The 19,998-nt window shown below is 50.7% G+C and overlaps 1 protein-coding gene across 4 annotated transcripts; it reads left to right on the top strand.

The window, feature by feature from the left end:
* Positions 1-18,591, top strand: Syndig1l (synapse differentiation inducing 1 like). 4 transcript variants are annotated; one of them, XM_010645489.1, is made up of 6 exons: positions 1-62; positions 10,312-10,426; positions 10,910-11,035; positions 15,156-15,629; positions 16,573-16,713; positions 16,994-18,591. In XM_010645489.1, exons 4-6 carry the CDS (start codon positions 15,216-15,218, stop codon positions 17,150-17,152), a joined length of 714 nt encoding a protein of 237 aa, XP_010643791.1. In that variant the 5' UTR covers positions 1-62; positions 10,312-10,426; positions 10,910-11,035; positions 15,156-15,215; the 3' UTR covers positions 17,153-18,591. The 4 variants fall into 4 exon arrangements, with proteins under 4 accessions (XP_010643791.1, XP_010643789.1, XP_010643790.1 ...); XM_010645487.1 differs by lacking the exon at positions 10,910-11,035; XM_010645488.1 differs by lacking the exons at positions 10,312-10,426; positions 10,910-11,035.
* Positions 18,592-19,998: the final 1,407 nt, after the last annotated feature.

The following is a 19,998-nucleotide window of genomic DNA, read 5'->3' as shown; positions in this document are numbered from 1 at the left end:
CGCCGGCCCATGCCTGGTCCCCGAGCCCCGCGGAGGAGGCGGGACCGCCTGCAGCGGGACAGGTAAGGGGCCGTCTGGGGGGCACAGCGGGAGCCAGAGCTAGGAACGAGCTGGGAGGGGAGCGGGAGCCCCTTCAGGGATAGATCTCTGACTCCCAGCTGGCAGCACCTTGTGCTCTTCACCCCTCACCGCGCAGTCTGGGGACACTAGGAGGGGCCTGGGGGACCAGAGCCACCGCAGTCACCTGGGCACCCTGACCTCGCACGCCAGGAAGCTTTGGGACAGCCAGCCCACTGGTTGCAGGAACCCGGAGGAGAATCTCCCAGACTCCCTGGTACCCCAGTCTCCACCAAGGCTCTGCGACATTAGCAGAATCTGAGCGGGCTTCACTAAGCTCCCTTCTCCCCAAGCCTGGTCACCAGGGTGACTGGAGTAGATGTGAGCATCCCCTCTCTGAGATGCCTTTGCCCTGGAAATGGCCTTTGGGCCAATGCAAGGACCCATCCTCTCAGGACTGATTAACCCATTTCTCAGAGGAACGAAGGGAGGTGTCCGAAGAACCTGTTTTTTCCTGTGGCCCTCTTGACTCCCACTGAAGGAGGCTAGTTTTGCATCATGTGTCCTTGGTGCATGAGGACAAAGAAGGGGGAACCTGGGTCCTGTCTTCTATTCTGGGCCTGAATGCTGATGACCCTAGACCATTTGGAGTTCTCTCTCTTTCTGGCAAGAGTATGTTAAATGAGCTCATTTGGGGCTGCAAAGTGCTTCCAGTTCCTCAGAGCAGACTTCTGTGAGTGGTAGAATGTAGCGATCAAAATAAAACCGCATAGAGGAAGACTTGGCTTATCACTGTGCACAGCCATTGCTTTATGCTGCTTCGTCCTGACCCTCCAACCCAGCACAACTTCCCCACCCTCACTGACAGAGCCCTAGGCTAGGAGTCCCTGGCTGGGCTCTGACATGTAGTGGCTTTGGCCCGTTACCTGATCTCTCTGAACCTCAGTCTCCTCACTCCTAACGTGGGGTTAGGTTCTTCTGCGGTTCTTCTCACCTCAGGGAACGGCGTTGAGACTTAATGAAGTAATGCACCTGATCGGAGGTACAGGCCTGCCAAACGTACCACACCAATGTGAGCTCCATCTCTGTTCCTATCCCCTAGCCAGGCCTGGCTTCCTTGAGCCCCTAGAATCAGTGAAGTTTAAGCTCTAAATCTTGAGCAGGTAAGAGTGTTTCCTCTCTCCCCTTCTCCTCCTCCATCATCACCTATAGAGATAATACAGGGTGAGAATCTGACTCAGTTATTTTTTCCTCAAGAAATAGCTCCTTCAAGGCAAGGATTGTGTTGTTTTCATCACTTTGCTTCCCTCCACACCCTTCCCCCCATCGCACCTGCAAGATAGTAAGGACTCAGTACTTGGGTATAAAATAAGGGAATGAAATGTAAAACTGCATGAGAATAAAAGCATTTGACTGGGAATCAGGAGCCCAGTGTTCTGGTCCCAGATCTGCCATTGGCTGTTTTAGGCAGGTCCCTTCCCTTCTGTGGGCTTCAGTTTTCTCATCTGTAAAAGAAAAGCATTGGAGCAGATGAGTTTTTAGATTCCAAGTTCTTGTGTTCTATAGGGTTCTTTCAGGCTGTCCTGAATCCAGTTCTCTGAGGGTACAGGATGCCACCTTCATTAACCTGGCTTGAAGAGTAAGTTAATGGCCTTTCAGTGATGAGCTGGATTTTGTGAATGGAGTGGAAAGGAACAATAGGAACCAGGAAAAGCCATTTATGTCTCTGGTGTTTTCATAAGAAGCCTCTCTTCCTTATTTCCCTGGGAAAGTCACACATATATTCAGAGTGGCTGAACTCAGAATCCCTGCTTTCAAGCCAAAAAGCCAAGAACAATCTCTCCCACCAATAACCCTCGTGAGTAGCCAGCGACTACTTTGGTGATCTAACTTTGGTCATCTCTTCCCAGGGACCCTGGCTGGCAGGGATCTTCCTTGGGGAGACTGGAAGGACAGTCAGGAAAGATCCATCCCTATAGAGTGGTTTCTTTCTTATAAAAAACAAAACGAGTTCCTCTGGCAGTAATTTCCTTCAACTGTGGCAGGCCCAGCCAATGCTCAGAAAAACCTTAGCTAATTGGCACTCAGGCAGAGCTGAGTAAGCCATGCCAGTGACCTCCCTGACTTACTCTGTGAGTGCCCAGCTAGGGTGGGAGACCAGCCCCCACTTCCCCATGTCAGCGCTTTCTGGCTCCCAGCTGATGTTGCAGCACTGGCAAGAATCAGCTCTTGGGAGTTAATGGACAGTCACTAAACCTCATAACAAAGTGATGCAGCAGCAACAGTGAGCATTATTTTCTGCTGGACTGATCTGTGGGGGCAGCTGGCCCGCTGCTTGTCTGGGGATAATACACTGCACCTCCATCTGCAGCTCTTTGGGTATCCACTCCACCGCCAAAGCTGTCAGGATTCAGGGCGTCCCTGGTCACTCAGACAGATTACGTCAGGTTCCTCTCCCAACTATGGAAAACTATCCTCTCATTGGTTACTTCCAGTGTCCTCTTCCTGGCCCCTTCTTACTGAGGCTCCTACCCTAGCCCCTCTGAAAGGTTCCAAAGGGAAGAAGGGTGATCTTGCTTATTTAGGGCAGGGTTCAGGGAAGCTGAGGAAGGGAAAGAAAAAAGTGCAACTTGGTCATTAAGAAAGTGTGGTGTGGTATTGTGTAAGTGCACGAGTGTGTATTTGTATGTGTAAGAGAGAGGTTGTGATACTGAAATACACACAGACATCCCTTCCCCTGCAACACACAGGCAGAATAGCAGAGGCAGAGAATATTTGGGGATGTACACATTATTAGTTACTTTCAAGTCCAAAGGCCAAGTCATCTGTGGGTCTTAGAGGGACTCCCAGCTCCCCAATATGCCACTCCAGGGAGAAAGATGCAGAAGCAACAGCCTTCACTTGGGGGAGAAGAAACAGCCCAGTTCTCAAAACCTCCTGTGCTTCCCAATCCTCTTCTCCTCTCAGAGGCTCGGTGCCACTCTATCTGAGGCAAGGTCCCCTCGGCTGCAAGCCAGTGAAGACTGGATCGCATCCCTGCCCTTTGTACTGAGTCCTCTCACTGACTGCCTCCCTCACTCTCCTTTCTCACTCTGCCCTGTGGCTGCCACCCTTACTCACCCCTCCCCAAGCAAACCACACTGAAAGTGGCCCCGCCTCACCGTTAGGTGTGTTATCTCCCACCCTTAGGTGAGCCGTCTGCTTCCAAGTGGTTCGGAATGAGCCGCTTCAGCAGAGAGCCAGCTTGTTTCAGCACGCACAAAGATTTGATTTCCACTTGAAAATGGACTGATCTCAGTCGTGCAGCCCCCAGCCCACTCCTCTCAGCAGTTTTCATCTTTGGCAGCCATAAACCCGTTCCCATCCAGGGAGGTGGATGATGCTTTGAGGGAGAAATCAGTCTAGCTCATGGGAGCCCGGAGCAGCAGAGTATAGACCGGGGGATAGTTCACTTCTTCCTGGAAGACAACAGCTAAGACACCTCCGATGGATGTGCGGAAGGGTTCCATCTGCTTTATTCATCCTTCCTGGGTTCTCTCCTCTGTCCTCTCTTTTCTGGTCCTCTCTCTGGCTCTCTTCTTCCTTCTCCAAAGGTCCTTCACTGATTTCAGATCTCTCTCCAGCCCTGACCATTACCCAGGGCTTCAATTTCATACATCCAAAGGCCAGGCAGAATTTCTCTCCTGCTCTCCCAAAGGCACGTTCAAGCCGAACTCACCCACTTCCCCCACCCTGGTTCTTCATGTGTGTGTTCATTTCTCTGGCTTGGATTTAGTGGGCCCCCTCAATCTAAATCTCCTCCTCCTCCTCCTCCTCATTCTCCTCCTTCTGAAATGCTTCCTGCTTCTTTAATTATTTTTAATTGAATTTTTAGTTGACAAATAATAATTGTTTATATTTATGCTATACAATGTGGTGCTTCTTTAATTATTATTTTCCTCCGCTAGTCTTATCTGTTGTATCTTTCTGAAAATTCTGTTAGATGGATATTGAACCTCCTGCACCCCTTCTCCATGCCTCTTAACTTTCGTCATATGTTCTATGTCCTTTTTGTCCTGCCTTAGGGAATTTCATTAACTTTTTTTCCATATTAAAAAAGTCATAACCTGGGTATAATGGTGCACACCTGTAATCCAAGCTACCCAGGCCACTGAGGCTAAAGGATGGAAAGTTAAAGCCATCCTGGGCAACTTAATGAGAATCTGTGTCAAAAAAAAGAATAATAAATAAAAAGAAGCACTAGAGATGTACCTCAGTGCCAAGCCCTTTGTCCATCCCATTATTCAATCTCTTCACCGAATTTTTTAAAAGTTGGACAATTATTTTCAATTTCAAAAACTGTTATATTTGTGGATTGCTCCTTTTTCATAGTGACATGTTCTTGTTTCATACATGCAATGTCCATATCTCTCCAAGAATAAGAATTTTTAAAGAATTACAGATCTTGGCTGTAATTTGAATAATTTTAGAATTTTATTGAGCAAATCATTCTACTTGTTTATTAAACCTTATTTTCATGCAGTTGTTTTTCATTGTTCTTTTTATCCATTCCATTTATAAGTGAAGGAAAGTGTTAAATGGAACAGGAAGCTAGTATGGCTCTCCTCTGGAGTTAGATAAGCTTATTTCCTCAACAGGACTCTTTTTGAGTGGGAGTTGTCCTTACCCCTAGCTTTGAAGGCTGTAAGTTTCTTTGCCTTAATTTCTTCGCCAAGGAACCTCATCTGCTCTTTAGCTCTCAGAAATTTCTCAATGTTTCTAGCCCACGGATATTCTTTTTAAGAAGGAAAGGGGGATGGGGTTTTAGCTCAGTGGTTCTACTGTTTGCCTTGCCAGCGCAAGGACCTGAGTTCAATCCCTGGAACCAAAAACAAAAACGAAAAGAAGGAAAAGGGGTGGTCTTTTTGCTCTAGAATGAGCAGCCTCCCCCTAATTTTTTCTATCTCGGTTCATCACATCACCTTCTATTTGGTTGACAGTGCCAGAAATTTGGGTCTCATTCTTGGCTCCTTTCTCACCTCTAGTTAACCACAAACTCCTGATCATTCAGCCTTCTAGCTACTCCTCAGCCAGGACTCTTCCTCTCCATCCATTCTGCCTCAAGCAATTCAGGTCCTCATCCTCTCCTACCTGTGCTTCTACAATAGTGTCTCTAGTTTCCCTCTCTCTTTCATATTAATTGGACATATTAACAACGTTCACTGTGATACTTCAATACATTCATACAGTACGCACTAATCAAATCAGGGTAGTCAACATTTCCCTCTCCTTATTATTTAGTGTTTACAGCCTTTGAGCTCCTGTCTTCTAAAGTGTCTTAAAATATAGAGCAGGTTATTTTGAACTATAGTCACCCTGCTGTGCTGAGGAACACCAAAACTTACTCTTTCTACCTAACTGTGTTCTGATACACATTGCCCAAACGCCCCTTACCACCCTGCCCTCCCACATCTCCCAGTCTGTAGTAATCACTGTTCTACGTTCAGGTCAATCTCTTTTTCAGCTTCCGCATATATAAGAGAACACGCGATATTTGTCTCTCTGTGTCTGGCTTATTGGGCTCAGTGTCGTCCAGTTCCATCCATTGGGCTGCATGTGATAGTGCTCTATTCTTTTCATGGCTGAATGATATTACGTTGTGTGTAGTATAGTATTTTATTTGTCCATTCATAGTTGATGGGCAGCTGGGTTGGTTTCATATCTTAGCTATAATGAAGAGTGCCGAAACTACAATAGTCTCCTGACAGGACTACTAGCCTCCGTCCTCACTCCCCTGTCATGCAATTCTTCTTATTCCCTGCTGCCAGCCAGAGCACCTTTTCCGAAACACGGGCCGGACCTCATTACTTCCCTTCTGCCACTGTCGCTGGCTCCCCGCTGCCCACAGAGCAAAGCCCCTCTGCCAGGTGTAGGCTTTCCCACCTCCCTCGCCTCCTCCCCTCAGTACCAAACCACCCAGACTTCTCCCCACCAACACCCCAGGCCTTTGTTCGTGGCATTCCCTTGGCTGGAGATGCCCTGCTCTCGTCTCACCTAATCGATGACTCCTATTCTATCTTCAAGACTTATTTTCCTGTCATCGGCTAAGAGAAGGCTCTTCCTGGTTCCCACCATCCACTACCATCCCAGGACAGGGCTCCCTCACACTCTGGGAGCTGCCAGCACGTTCTACGGAAACTTTTCATTTCTTAGTCTTTATTTCCTGCCCCTCCTCACGGCAGGGACTACTTCTTATCTATTGTTGCATCCCAAAAGTAGTCTGACGTAAGTGCCCAAGAAAAGTTTCTGTGCAGAACTAAGTGTGCCTCCACCCAGCACATCCTGGAAAGCACTTTCTTACCAGGGACCCTCAGCACCTTCAGCTCACTCGCTCACCGATTCACTCATCTGTTCATGAGGTCAGCTGTTTATTGATTGCCTGCTACGCATATAGCAGGGAGGGGGATGCGGGGAGGAGCACGAAGTCCTCCTCCCGCCAGAGCTCACAGTCTGGTGAGGGAGAAAGACACTAATCAACGAATCACACCTATATAAATAGAGGCTGTGATAAGCACTCAGAGAGGAAGAGCAGGGAGCTGAGAGAGCAGATCACCAGGGTACTGAAAACTAGACTGAGGGTGGAGGGACGGTCTCCCAGAGGAAGTGGCCTTTAAACTGAGTGCTTACGCTGTGATGTGAGAGGAGCTTCCTTCCGAGAAACATGACTGAAGTGAAGGAGAGGGACCAGAGCTGAGAGGGACAAGGCACTGGCAAAGGATGTTCCAGTTATCTGTTTCTGCCTAAGCTACCCCCAAATGTACCAGCTTCAACAACAGACGTTTTATCATAGCTCGTGACTTTGAGGGACAGGCTGTGTGATCTTGTTAATGTGGCACCCACAGCTCACCTGGTGGCAGATGGGCCGGTTTGGAGAGCCCAGGATGGCTTCACACACATGTCTGGCATCTTAAAGATGGGTAGGAGGCTGGGCCCAGTGGGTTGCATTGCCTGGAGGCTCTAATCACATGCACCCTCTGGCATGGTGACCTCAGTGGTCAAGCCACCAGGCTCCAAGAAAGAGTGGGCCAGTGATCCAGGTGACAGGCACCTGGCCTCATAAAAGTCACACTTTGGCTGTGCTCTGGGAAAGGAGTCACAGCCCTCCCAGACCATCGGAGAGGGACGTGGGCCCCCACCTCTCCTTGAAAGCACAGTCCAAGTCCTTGCAGCCGGGTTTGACAATCTCCAAGACGATTCCATTTAAGTGAGAGAGACTACGCTGTATTTAAGTGCTGCCAGCAAGAAAGAGGAGTTAGGAGCTGTTGGAGACAGAGAAGAGAGAAAGGATAATCAATTTTGTTAGGTTTGCTGAGGAGACGAACTGAAACAAAGGAGGCTAAGTTTCCCATTTCCTTGACTCTGCCCACCTCACCCCCATTCCCTCCACCCCGGCTCTCTCTCCCTTTGCTGTCGTATGCAGCAAGCTGCAGCTAAGGACTCTGGTTGGCCTGGTGGCTCTCTTGCCTATAGGCCAGTCGTCATCAGACCCAGCCACGGTCACAGCGCTTCGTAGTTTTGCAGTGCAGTTTGTATATCGCCTGCCTAGAAGGCTAGACCTGTGCAGCAGCTATTTGTAAGGATTTCACCTTTTCCCTGGGTTTTAGTCATTTATATTTAATCTTCTGCCCTACTAGGAAGTTCGGGCTTTTATCTTTCAGTTGAAAAGCAATCTGGATGCACTGAGAGACAGCGGATGATAGTTCAGCACCTTCACAGTGGCTCTGTATTTGTCTGAATCCAGGTCTTCAAAGGTTATCGAGGCAGCCACCCTTGGGTGACTAAATCACCCCAAATCTCTTAATCTTTTCTTAAAGCTCCCATCTCTCATTCTCTTCACTGAGGACCCTGGTTGGAACCCATCCTCACAACTTCTCCGCAGCCTCCACACGCAGATGCCCCGAGACAGGTGTAAAGAGTGGGAGGCCGGGCTTTGGACAGAAGCAAACCTGAGTTCAAATACAGCTTCTGACACTGCATAGCCTTGGACAGTTCCTTCATTCTTCTGAACTTCAGTTTTCTCTTCCAAGAAAGGGGAAGTACTAATAATCAGTTTTGGCAAGGTGCCTTGGCACACGCCTGTAATCCCGGTACTCTGGGAGGCTGAGGCAGGAGGATTTCCAAGTTTGAGCCTAGCCTGGGCAACTTAGAGAGACCCTGCCTCAAAACAAAACATAAAATATAAAGGCCTGGGGATGTAACTGAGTGAGATGACTGGGTTCAACCCCTGGTACCATAAAAACTAATAATAAGCTTTGTTAGAACTGTAATGTTTTGCGATACAGTATATGGAGTCAACACAGTCAATTGCAGCTGACACCAGCTTACAGGGCTCTGATAAAGGCCCCATCCCGAGGAGATGACCTGACTACCAGTCACACCTCACATTGTCCTTTTGGCCTCTCCTGCAGGCTCCAGAGACCCCACTGTGCAGTAATGCACAAAAAGACCTCCCGGCTCGGCCTTGCAGCGAGTCCGAAGGACTTCCTGCTGCTCCTGCGGCCGTTTCTTCCATTTGCCAGGACTACTGGCTCTCCGTGCGCCTCACCACTGTTGAGTGGCTAAATGAGTGCACCCTGAACCCTGGTCAGTCGGACTCGGGTCGACTGGGGCTCTGCCACTCTCCGGCTACATGAGCGCAGGAAGCCTATTAACCGCTCAGAGCCCATCTCCCCCTGTGTGAAAGAGGTTGGTTAAGTGAGGTAGCACATTTGAAACGGGGCACTCGGAACAAAGCGGGAAGTCTGTAAGTGTAGCTGACTCATGAGGCCCCGGGGTGGAGTACCTCTGAGGTCAAGACTTCCAGGGTTCACGCCTAGCTCTCCACTCTCCAGCCGGGTGCCTCTGGGCACTTACGAATCTATTATTCCTCCATGTCTCTGTCAGCAAAACGGAGATGATGATGGCCTCGACTTCTTAGAGCTACTACGAAGGTTAAATGAGATAATAGATAGCATTTGCAGCAGTGCATGGGTGACAGTAAGAACTTAGTAAGTGTGCAGTGTTTCTCATTCCATCCTTTCATTTTTTTTCTTTTAGTGTTTTGGGTTTTTTGATACCAGGAATTGAACTCAGGACTTTGCACTTGCCAGGCAGGCGCTGTCCCACTGAGCTGGATCCCAGCCCCTCATCCTTTGATTCTTGACCCTTTTGTATTTTTATATTTCAGGTACATTGTCACTATGCAGTACTTAGTTGGATTGCTTTTTAAATTCAGTCCTTTCAAATTTTTCATGTATATTTATTTAAAAATTTTATATAAATACTTTATGTGAATTTATATAAAATTAAATTTCCAATCAAATGCATTCATTTCATTTGTACAACTGAGTGTGCTCGAATCAAGCAATGGAACAGTTCCGTCACCCCGAGAAGTCCCAGGCCCCTTTTCGGTCACTGTCCTCCCTCTGCCTCTGGGGTGAGCAAGCGCTTGTTTGCTTTCTGTAGTATTTGACTTCCCTAGAGTTTCTTGTAAGTGGACTAAAACACCAAAAGACTACCTTTGCTTTTTTATGGGCAATTTTATTCAATTTCTACTAACTATGATTACCAATACGGTTGGGTATAAGTCTAACATCTTACCTATTTTTTCTGTTTGTCTCACCTATTCTTTTCCTCTTTTCTTGCCTCCTTTTTGATTAATCAAGTCGTTTTACTATTTCATATTCGGATCTACTAACTTTTGGTTACACATACTTTTACTGTTCTTTCAATGACTATCAGGTCAGTGGTTCTTAAAGTTTGGTTTCTAGATGGGCAGTATCGATATCACTTGAGTTGTCAGAAATGTACATTCAGCCGGGTGAGGTGCTATATGTCTATAATCTCAGCACTCAGGAGGCCAATCTGAGCTACATAAGTGAGTTCAAGGCCAACCTGAACTATATAAGCAAGTTCCTGTTTCCAAAAAAAGCAGATTTTCAGGCTCCATCCCAGAATCATAAATGATGCAGAGTCCAGCAATCTACATGTAACAACTACCCCAGGAGATGTTGATCCTCACTAAAATTTGAGAGCCACTGCCCAGAAATTACTGTTGCGTGGAGCAGAAGTTACACTCCAGGCAGGTCACCCTCAGGTAGGCACGGTTGATTCCAAACTTCAGTCCTGTGAGGCTGGTTGGTTCCTTTCTGGGGCTACACCCTAGAATTGAAAACCCAAGGTGTTTATTGGGGCCCTCCCTATTAGCAGGCCCTGAATGCTAATTTTTCTCTGCAGCCTGATTCTGCTGGCAGAGCAGCCCCAGGGGAATCAGGAAAGACCTCCAAGGGAATCCTGATGTCAAGCTGTGTCTCTGCATCTCTCTTCCCTCTGGATCTTGCCATTTTGATCTGTAAGTTCTTGCAGCCTTGATGATTCTCGCATGCCTTCATATTTTACCCCAGCTACTGTTGGCAGTTTGGTGTGAGGAGGGTTAGTCTGCTGTAGCTGGAAGAGGAGGCCCCGGTCCTATTGTTCTTTCCCCACTAGAATTATGGAGTCAAATGAGCAGTTGGAACAGTTCAGTCTCTGGCACGTGGTTAAAGCTCAATAAGTGTAAGTTATTGTTCTTCTGCCCCCAGTAGAATCCTGGGGACTACTGAGCCGAGTTGTTAACAATCAACTTTCCTGCACATCTTCTGGATAAGGAAGTTAGCATTCCAGTGCGATTGGAGGCCAGCACAACTGCACCCAGAAGGAGGCTATAATTGGACTTCAGGGGATCCCAGGATTGTTCTGGTCCTAGTCAGGGAGTGGAAACCTTTGAACTTTAGGGACCCAGCTGAGTTCTCAGCTCAGAAGGAAATGAGCCACTTTTCTCCCTCTCCTCTTGCAGGGCCTTGACCACAGCCTCAGCTGCACAGTTTGAAGGAATCTTCTTAGCTTCGGAATTCCAGGCCCCCTCATGTCTGTCCTCTAGAGCAGAGCACATCCGTGCGTGCACACACCCATACCTGTGCAGGTGTGCTTACCCACAGGTGCTCCAGTGGTGGCGCCAGAGTGTGGCAGGCAGCGGAGGTGGCAATGGGAATTGTATTGGTTTGCACACTGGTCCCCCTCTCCAGAGGACAGGGAAATGTGGACCGAGGAACAGGCTGGAAGGCCTGGCCAGAGCAAGGGCAGAAAAGGTTGGACCTAGAGACCTACTACCTCCTCCTCTGGCCAGGTCTTGGAGCTGGGTCTCTGAGATCAGGTCATGAACTCCTGAATGGCCCTATTTGTGGGTGCGGGTTGGTCACAGAGGACACACGTAAACCATATAGAGACCTGGGAGCTGTGGCTGGGCTGTGAAGGGTGCTGCAGCCACTAACTTGAGTTACTTCGTGAAAATGAAGCTGTGTGTGTGTGTACATGTGCAGGCTTTAATACTGTGCTCAGCCGCCAGACCCAGAAGGAGCCCCAAGCCTGGGGAGGCTTTAAGCTGCTTTTAGATAATTTGGTTCAGAAGAAATCTATGCACTTAATTTTTTCCTGGTTTAAAAGTAGTACATGCTCATTGTTTTGTTTTTTTTTTTAATGTGAAAAAGCAGTGTAAAGGAGAAAATGAAAAGCACCTGTGCTCCCACCTTTAGCGTTGATCACTGCTGACATCTCGACGGAGTAAAGATTATAGGCCCAAACCGTTTTCTTTTCTTCCTTCTCATGGAGCCTGCAATGAGCATTTCTCATGTCATTACTCTTTATAAACCTGTGCAAAGGCCTTATACCACTGCATCCTGTACCATCATTTATTTAAGCTGTTTCCAGTGGTAGGACATTTAAGCAGTTTCCCATTTTGCCATTGTGCAAATCCTGCACCTTCCTGCATGAAGTGCTGGGAGGCTGTGCCTCAGGGCCACGTCAGAGTGCCCGGTGCTGTGCTCCAGGAAAGGCCAAGCTGGGCTGGGTGTCCTTTGACCAGGACAGTCTGACAGGAACAGGGGTGAGCTGGGATGCAGTGGCCTCTGCCTGCTTTGGACGTGCCCTGCAAATACCCCTAGGGTCTCCAGTTATCTTTCCATTCCTTCAAGGGTATCAGACAGGCGGGCAAGGGACCTGCCAAGGCCTCCTGTGAGGCAGAGCCTAGGGCAGGGGTGCGTTTGAGGCATTAATCTGTTCTGAGAGTCCTCGGCTTCCCACCCCACCCCAAGGCTCTTGCGCACCTCGGCCCACCTGGGTGGTGATGGAGCCGGGCTTCGGCAGGGGACCCGGGAGGCCCTAGGCTCTGGGACATACATTAAGAGGAGAGGCTGAGGAGCCTCTGGGAGCCATGTCCTAGACTCCCAGAGGATGAGTGTGGTGGGCTGGGGACGGGGACAGGGACAGGGCTGGGACTGGAGAGGCGCAGAGGGAGCTGGGAAGTCAGGAAATGACTACATGACTCTGCCGCCCTGCTGGAGAGCAGATGTCCCACCTTTTGCCTTGCCACCCTCAACCTAGGAAGCAGCGACTGCGCCTCTCTCAGTGCTGGATGTTTGTATCTATCCCTGCCCCTTGAAAGGGAGCTGGGAGTCGGAGGTTCACTTCATGGGGCATGGAGTCATGGAACATTAGTGCCACGCAATTGACTTCAGTGACCATTTCCTCCACCCACTTGCTGAAAGATGAGGATCTTGAGGGGCCCCAGTGCACCGACTCTCAAACCCAGGGGCCCTGTGGTCATGCTCTCTTCATTCCACACCTGAGAGTCACATCTGCTTGGAGAGGGGACAACATGGTAGGTCTCAGGCAGAAGATACCAGGCCTGGTGGGAATCTGACCAGAGGAGCCCAGCACAAGCCTAATTCGTGAGGTTTCTGCCTTGGACACTCCCAGCCCCTTGCCTGCAAGAAGCCCTCTCCACATGAGCAGAGTCCAAGGGCTCCATGCACTTTGGTGCCCAGGGGTGGAAATCGGACTCGAGCCTGCACACCTCACCCAAGCCTGTGTGCCGTTCCACTGCAGGGTGTAGGGGTGCAGAGTAGCTTCTGTCCCAGCTAAGTGACAACTGTGTGGAACTTGAAACAGGTTAACCCACCAGCAGGGCCCCCAGGCACACGACAGTCCAGCATCTCCAGCACCATCTGTGCCTTCCATGTGAGGTATTGGACTCTTGGGCCACATACTGGTCCCTTTTCTGCACCCTTCTGTGAGTCTTTATCAGATATTCTTGGAGCTCCCGCTCTGAGATGGCCGCTCTCAAGGATTCAGAGCTCAGAGCCCCGGGCAGCGACTTCTTACTCCTTTGTGAGGAAGGGCACCTCCTACTCTCACTGTCCTTTGCCCCACCACATGGGCATTGTGGCTGGAGCCACCCTCTGTCTCCAGGTCTCTCAGGAACCAGCTTTCTGGAATCCAGTCATGTCTCAGGGCAGAAGTAGAAACATCCCCTTCCAGGGCTTTGCCTCTGGATTCTTGCTAGGTGTTGAGGATGAAGAGGGAACCGGAATCCTCAGGCCTGGGAGCAGAAATCTGTCCCTGTGCTTTTCCTTCTAGCATTAACAGAGAACTGCTTGAAGGCCAGAAATGGCCTCGGGGATAAAGACAGTTCTGAGGCCCAGAAATAAGGACAACAGCCTCTCCTGCCTACCATCCACAGCACACTGTCACATCAGCCATCTCATTGGACCCTCCAGACAACCTGGTGGCATGGCAGGGACTATCACCCGCACTTTACAGATGAGGAGACTCAGAAGGGCATGCAAATGCCCCTCTTCATCAAGATCAGACCTTGAGACCTCCATCTTCAGACTAGAAATCCAGTGCAAGTCACTGCCCATCCTCCTCCAGCCATGTGAGGGCCTGGGACGGTGAGAGTGTGAGGTCCCTGAGGCCACCAGGCCTGCCCCTGTCCCCCTATATAACCCACACCCACCTGCTATACCCCAGAAGGTGCAGATCTGTGGTAGGCATGCTCAAGGGCTGCTTACCCTCCTCAGTCAGCCTCTCTGGTGCATAGCAGGTACTCAGGTTGCCTGACAGATGGAAGGCAGCCCTCGAGTGTGTCTACAGTCCGTCCCTTCTGTGTGTCCGCACTCCAGCTGGGATGTGCACACAGGAGGCCCCACCTGGGATCTGTGGGAACTTCCCAAGGTCACGATTTGCCCTAAAGAGAGGTGTACCCCCAAGACTGAAATGGGGAGAGCAACCTCCCTCAGCAGGAACTGGCAGCTATGAGCATGTGCCAAGCTAAGCAAGGTCCCATTTGATCGCAAACAAATCTTCCCTGCCACGAGGGCCTTCGTCACCTTTCCTCCATCTCCCCTTTCATTGAGCCCCAGTTACGTCACAGCCAATAGCATGGCCCCCAGTGACCAAACTGTCTGAACGTCTCAGTAGACCCCGCCCCTTAGAGGTCTCCACGCCTTCCAAAGGCCAACCTGAATGGATGAGCGTTGGGGGAACGTGCCAGACCCAAGCTAGAGCACCAACCCTTTACCTTGTTAATTTGTGCTCCTCCTTAGATCTCAGCAGCAAGGCCTTGCCTGCATCTTTGAGTCAGTTCTGCCCATGGTATGTTCTTGCACATGCTTCATCAGAGTTGTTATTTTATTTTATCGTTTTGTTTTGTTTTGTTTTTTGGTTCTGGGGATCGAACTTGGGACCTTGCACTTATAAGGCAGGCAGTGGCCCCACTGAGCTAAACCCCCAGCCCGAGAGTTGTTATTTTACGATTGTCTTCTGCACCCACCTGTAAGCTCTGTGAAGACAAGAGAGCGTCCTTCTCCACTCCCCTGCTTCTTACCTTTCTCACGTCTCTGTTCCCAGCCCTGAGCCTCATCACAGATGTACTGAGTGGATAAATGAACCGGTCTCAGAGACAAAGAAACTGAGTTCTGAGAAGCAGCCAGCTCAAGGTCCCGAGATGGGCAAGTGACAGAGCAGAGCTTGAGCCAAGTCAGACTCTGCTACAGAGCCTGCATTCTTAGACTGTCTTTGTTTGGTTTGGTTCTGCCGAGACAGGGTCTTGCTGTGTAATTCAGGCCGGCCTCAAGCGCACCACGATCCTCTTGCCTCAGCCTCCTGAGAGTGGGATTACAGGCGTGCGCCACCGTGCCCGGCTCTTAACCCCTTCTGCTTCTGATCTGAGGTCCCAACCTCAGTCTGTCTTGCTCTCCTGACAGGTTCTGTGAAAACTGCTCAGCTGGCCCGGGCTCCCCTCCTCAGCAGCTGTCCCCAGAGCCATGGAGAGTCTGAGTGAGCTGCAGAACCCTCTGCTGTCTAGAAGCCCCGGCCCTCTCCATGGTCCCTATTCCTACCCCGAGGCCCCACCTGGCTGGTCCTGCCAGGAGAAGCTCTACTCCTACCTCCTGGGTGGTGCTGGCCCTGCACATGCCCACCAGCTCCTGGACCCGGGGTCCCTGCAGCTGGCTGTGGAGGCCTGGTACCGGCCCAGCTGCTTACTGGGCAAGGACAAGGTCAAGGAGTCCAGGACAGGCAGCTGTGAGACCAGCTTCGTGGAGGCCAGGGAGCCCCCAGCAGGACCCACAGAGCTGTGCACAGAACCTAGCCAAGCCGAGGAGGATGTCACTATCCAGACTGTGTCCTACGGGGTCCAAGAGGAGCTACCGGGCCAGGAAGATGACCAGGAGGAGGAGGTGAGCATATCTGCTCAAAATGCCAATTCCCAGGGGCCCCCACCAAACTCCAAGATTTAAGAGGCCTCGGTTGAGGCCCAGAAATCTGTTTGCCACCAAAGGAAAGGTAACGTCTGACCCTAGTGCAGCACACACTCTGGAAACACTAGCTTCGGTCCAAGTGATAAATAGCAACTATCACTCAAAGATAGCATTATTATTTTGGTGGGTGATCATCTAAGTCTTTTTCTATTATTATTAACCTATTTGGTTCCCTCTCTCTCTCTCTCTCTAGAAGGTCTTGCTGGACATAGTTTTATAACCTGTTATTTCATTATTGCTCCGTGAAATTTAATATTTTCTACGAGGTGATTTTAAAGTTACACGGTTTTCTACTGTGAATTTTCCATCATTTATTAACTCAATCTCCCAGCCAGTGGGCTCTGAGAGTGTTTCTAATATTTGTCAATTACTGTCTTATGATGAACTTGTCTGGATATAGACACCTGTTGATAAAGTCCTAAACGTAGAATCATGTGGTCATTGTAAAGGCTTTTGGTATAAAGTGGTGAGACCAAACTACAGTCAGCAAGAGCTTTCTACGAGGTGATTTTAAAGTTACACGGTTTTCTACTGTGAATTTTCCATCATTTATTAACTCAATCTCCCAGCCAGTGGGCTCTGAGAGTGTTTCTAATATTTGTCAATTACTGTCTTATGATGAACTTGTCTGGATATAGACACCTGTTGATAAAGTCCTAAACGTAGAATCATGTGGTCATTGTAAAGGCTTTTGGTATAAAGTGGTGAGACCAAACTACAGTGCCAGCAAGAGCAGAAGACACTACGTACTGTCCCACATCAATGGCCCCCGGGGATAGGTATTACCTTTTCAATAACTTCTGCCAGTGTGACAATGCTAGGGTGACCTGGGGCCTGGCCACCAAACTGCACTGTTTTGCAGAGTGACACAACATCCACAGACAGCGAAAGTGAAGACAACTTTCTCACGCTGCCCCCCAGGGACCACCTGGGTCTCACCCTCTTCTCCATGCTCTGCTGCTTCTGGCCACTGGGCATTGCTGCCTTCTACTTCTCCCAGGGGGTAAGTGCACTTGGGCCACCTCCCTCCTCTGGAAGGGTTGGCTCCCCCGGCTGTAGAATGGCGTTAGGGGCCTGGTGGGCTAGGCTGTCCTGCTGAGTGTGGAGTTGCTCTCTTTAACGCCACATCTCTCTCCTAGACCAGCAAGGCCATCTCCAAAGGGGACTCGCCTGGCCATGAAGGGTTGGCTCCCCCGGCTGTAGAATGGCGTTAGGGGCCTGGTGGGCTAGGCTGTCCTGCTGAGTGTGGAGTTGCTCTCTTTAACGCCACATCTCTCTCCTAGACCAGCAAGGCCATCTCCAAAGGGGACTTCCGCCTGGCCAGCACCACCTCCCGCCGCGCCCTCTTCCTGGCCACACTTTCCATCGCCGTGGGGGCCGGTCTCTATGTGGCCGTGGTAGTGGCTCTGGCAGCTTACATGTCCCAGAATGGCCATGGCTAGCAGCTGCCTATAGGGCTGCATCCTGATTCCCCTAGGCCACTGGAAGAAGCGGTGTGGCTCAGGGCTGCAGACTCCATGGAGTGTGCTGGGCCCTGGACAAAACCCATGGGAGTGGCTTGTCGGGGTCAGGGCTCCCAGTCTGCAGTCTGCAGAGCTCAACCTTCCCTTCTCACCAGAGCAGACCGGGGCACCACACTCTCACCCAGGCCACAGAGTGGAAGTGAGAGAGACAGGGCTGCCCCCCAGGCCGCCCTACAGGGCCTAACGCAGCCTGTCCTGGCCCATCCTTACAGGGCCTCCCATCCTGTCGGCAGCCCATTACCCACTTTCTCCCCAGAGAAAGAGCAGAAGGGTCCAGCAAAGGAGAAGGGTGCCAGGGGACAGGGGTTTCCCCAGCCCTTCCTCCCGTAGGGTCTTCACCCGGGGACAGCCTAAACTGCTCAACTCTACTCTCCGATTCCATGATGCCCATGGTGCCAAAGCCAGCCCGTCAGGAAGGAAATACACTGAGACACAGGCACCCCTGTTCCTTCTGATTCTGGGGGCTGCTTCTCTCCTCTGTGGGCAGGTAAGACACGCAGATCCTGGATAGAGAAGAGGAGTCACAGCACCAAGGAGGGCAGGTTCCTGGGGGGAGATAAAGGGCAGAGGTGACGACAGAGGCCAGAGAGCCCTGAAATCCTGCTGGGCCACGTGGGCCTCCCCACTCTGTCCCTGCTCTCCAACCCCACATCCTTTCTGGGCTCTGCCTGGGAGCCCTAAGCTGGTGCCCACCCATCCAGGGGAGACTCAGAGTGCCAGCGGCCCCAAGCCACCCTGTAGGAAGCCAGCCCTGCAGGAAGGGCAGTGAACAGAATCAGAGGGAAAGGCACAGGCAGCTCAGGCCTAGAACAATGAGTGGGATCCATCTACAGATTTGTTTGCGCACAACCCCTTGTGTTGGTGGGCAGAGCCGGGGCAAGGGCCTTCCAGGGGTTCCAAGCTGTTTGGATTCTGCCTGTTTGGATTTTGCTCCTAGGATGGAGCAAAATTGCAGCCATTTCTGAGTGCCCCACCAACACAAGGAGGAAGGTTGAGCCTGAGTGTCAATGACCAAAAAATGTTTTCCATTTCTGAATGCTTGGGGGTTGGTGGTAGCACCTGACCAGCCCTGGGGCTTCTCCACTCAGGTCTGCTCACAGCCTCAAGGAAATATCAGGAACTTTAGAGGCATCAGGCAGGCAGCACCTGGAAAGGCAGGACCCCATTGTGCATGATTTGGGGGACCTTGTCTTTCCCATGCCCCATCCAGATAGGGCTATGGCTCCACCCCTGACCATGCCTTGTCCTGTGCCCTCCCCTACCTCCAGCAATGCCCAACCCTCCACTCAATGCATCAATGGCACTTTTAACACCCCCTGTTGTATTTATTTATCCTGATAATAAACTTTTCTGTAACAGCCAGTGCCCTGTACACCTCTTGCTGCCCATCTTTGCCTGGGTCCCCTTACTGGTTCTCCAGGACTGACGTCCGTCACCGGTCTGCCACCCCTGACCCAGGCCTGCATGTGGGCCTCAGGAGGAGTGTCCAGAGCCAACGCTGCCCCAGAGCTTCTGGGTTTAGAGTCATCTGGATTCTTATCTCCCCTGTGGCTTGCTCTTGACTTTATGTAGGACTAGGAAGGAAGTGTGCCTGGAGAAAAAAAATCCTCCATAGGCCAAAGAGCCTCAGAAGTCAGTGAGGAGCGGTGGGGTTAAAGATCAGTCTTTGGATGTGGACCCCCCAGAAAGGGAATGTGATCGCGGGCCAGGCAGCTCTCTTGTTAGCTGAGGTGCCCATGGGACCTTAGCCTGAAGGCTGCTGCCAGGACCTGCAGTGGCTGGAGAGCCATCCACTTTTCCTGAAGGGCCCTGGGTGCCACCTCACCACACTGACCACATCTGCCACCCAGCAGCACAGATGACTCAGTGTCTACTCAGTTGCCCTCTGCCCTCCCTTCTACATTTTTTTGTTTTTGTTTTGGTACCGGAGATCGAACTCGGGACCTTGCACTTGCGAGGCAGGTGGTGGCACCACTGAACTAAATCCCCAGCCCCATCCTGTCTATGAATTATTGTCAGTAATTCCTGGGAACTCTGACATGGCAGGAGGCAGGACAAGCTGAAAGTGCTGGAAAGGCAATGCAGGCTTTAGCCAACCACTGATGGGAGTCCGTGGACAAAGAGCCTCCATGACTTGCCCCCTGGATGGGAGAAGACTAGTTGTCCACATTGGTTTCCGGGGGCCCCAGTGGGAGTGAAGCGCACAGCAGCTGTCTGCTTGGCAGCCTGGCCCTCCCTGGTTACCTTCTCTTTGTAGTATTCCCGTTCCTGGGGACCACTCTCCCGTAATCTCCCTGTAGTTGAGTCCCTGTCTCACAGTCGGCTTCTGGGGAACCCACATCTGAGCACACACTTGCATGTTCACATGCACGTGTGTCCGTGCTATGCACATACATGCACATACTTGCACAGGCATGCACCGGTGCATGCACATGCACAGCCATGCAGCCACACACACCTTCATGCACATGCACACGCCCATGTGTGCACCCACACATGCATGGGGAAGGGGTGAAGGAGGTGTGGTGGCTGAGAACTCACCAGCCCTGCCCATCCTGTCACAGTCTGGCTCCGGGCACAAGAATGGGCACTGGACTGTAGGCCCCCTCAGCAAGCAGGCTGCCCTCCAGCCCAGACTGTTCCTGCCTACGTCCTTCTTACCCTTCCGGTGTGCTGTTCCAAGCCTTAGGAAGAAGGAAGAAAAGCCAAGTGATTTTTTTTCTTTTTCTTTCTTTCTTTTTTTTTTTTTTTTTTTTTTTTTTTTT

The sequence above is a fragment of the Fukomys damarensis genome, unplaced genomic scaffold (genome assembly GCF_012274545.1).
Source record: "Fukomys damarensis isolate Sample0158 unplaced genomic scaffold, DMR_v1.0_HiC HiC_scaffold_21, whole genome shotgun sequence".
Lineage (NCBI taxonomy): Eukaryota > Metazoa > Chordata > Mammalia > Rodentia > Bathyergidae > Fukomys > Fukomys damarensis.
This window is presented reverse-complemented; position numbering and strand designations above follow the sequence as displayed.

Coding starts and splice junctions, on each gene's coding strand:
- Syndig1l (XM_010645488.1), top strand. CDS start 15,216: ATGGAGAGTCTGAGTGAGCTGCAGAACCCTCTGCTGTCTAGAAGCCCC. Junction 15,630..16,572: donor AAGATGACCAGGAGGAGGAG/GTGAGCATATCT, acceptor ACTGTTTTGCAG/AGTGACACAACATCCACAGA. Junction 16,714..16,993: donor CCTTCTACTTCTCCCAGGGG/GTAAGTGCACTT, acceptor TCTCTCTCCTAG/ACCAGCAAGGCCATCTCCAA.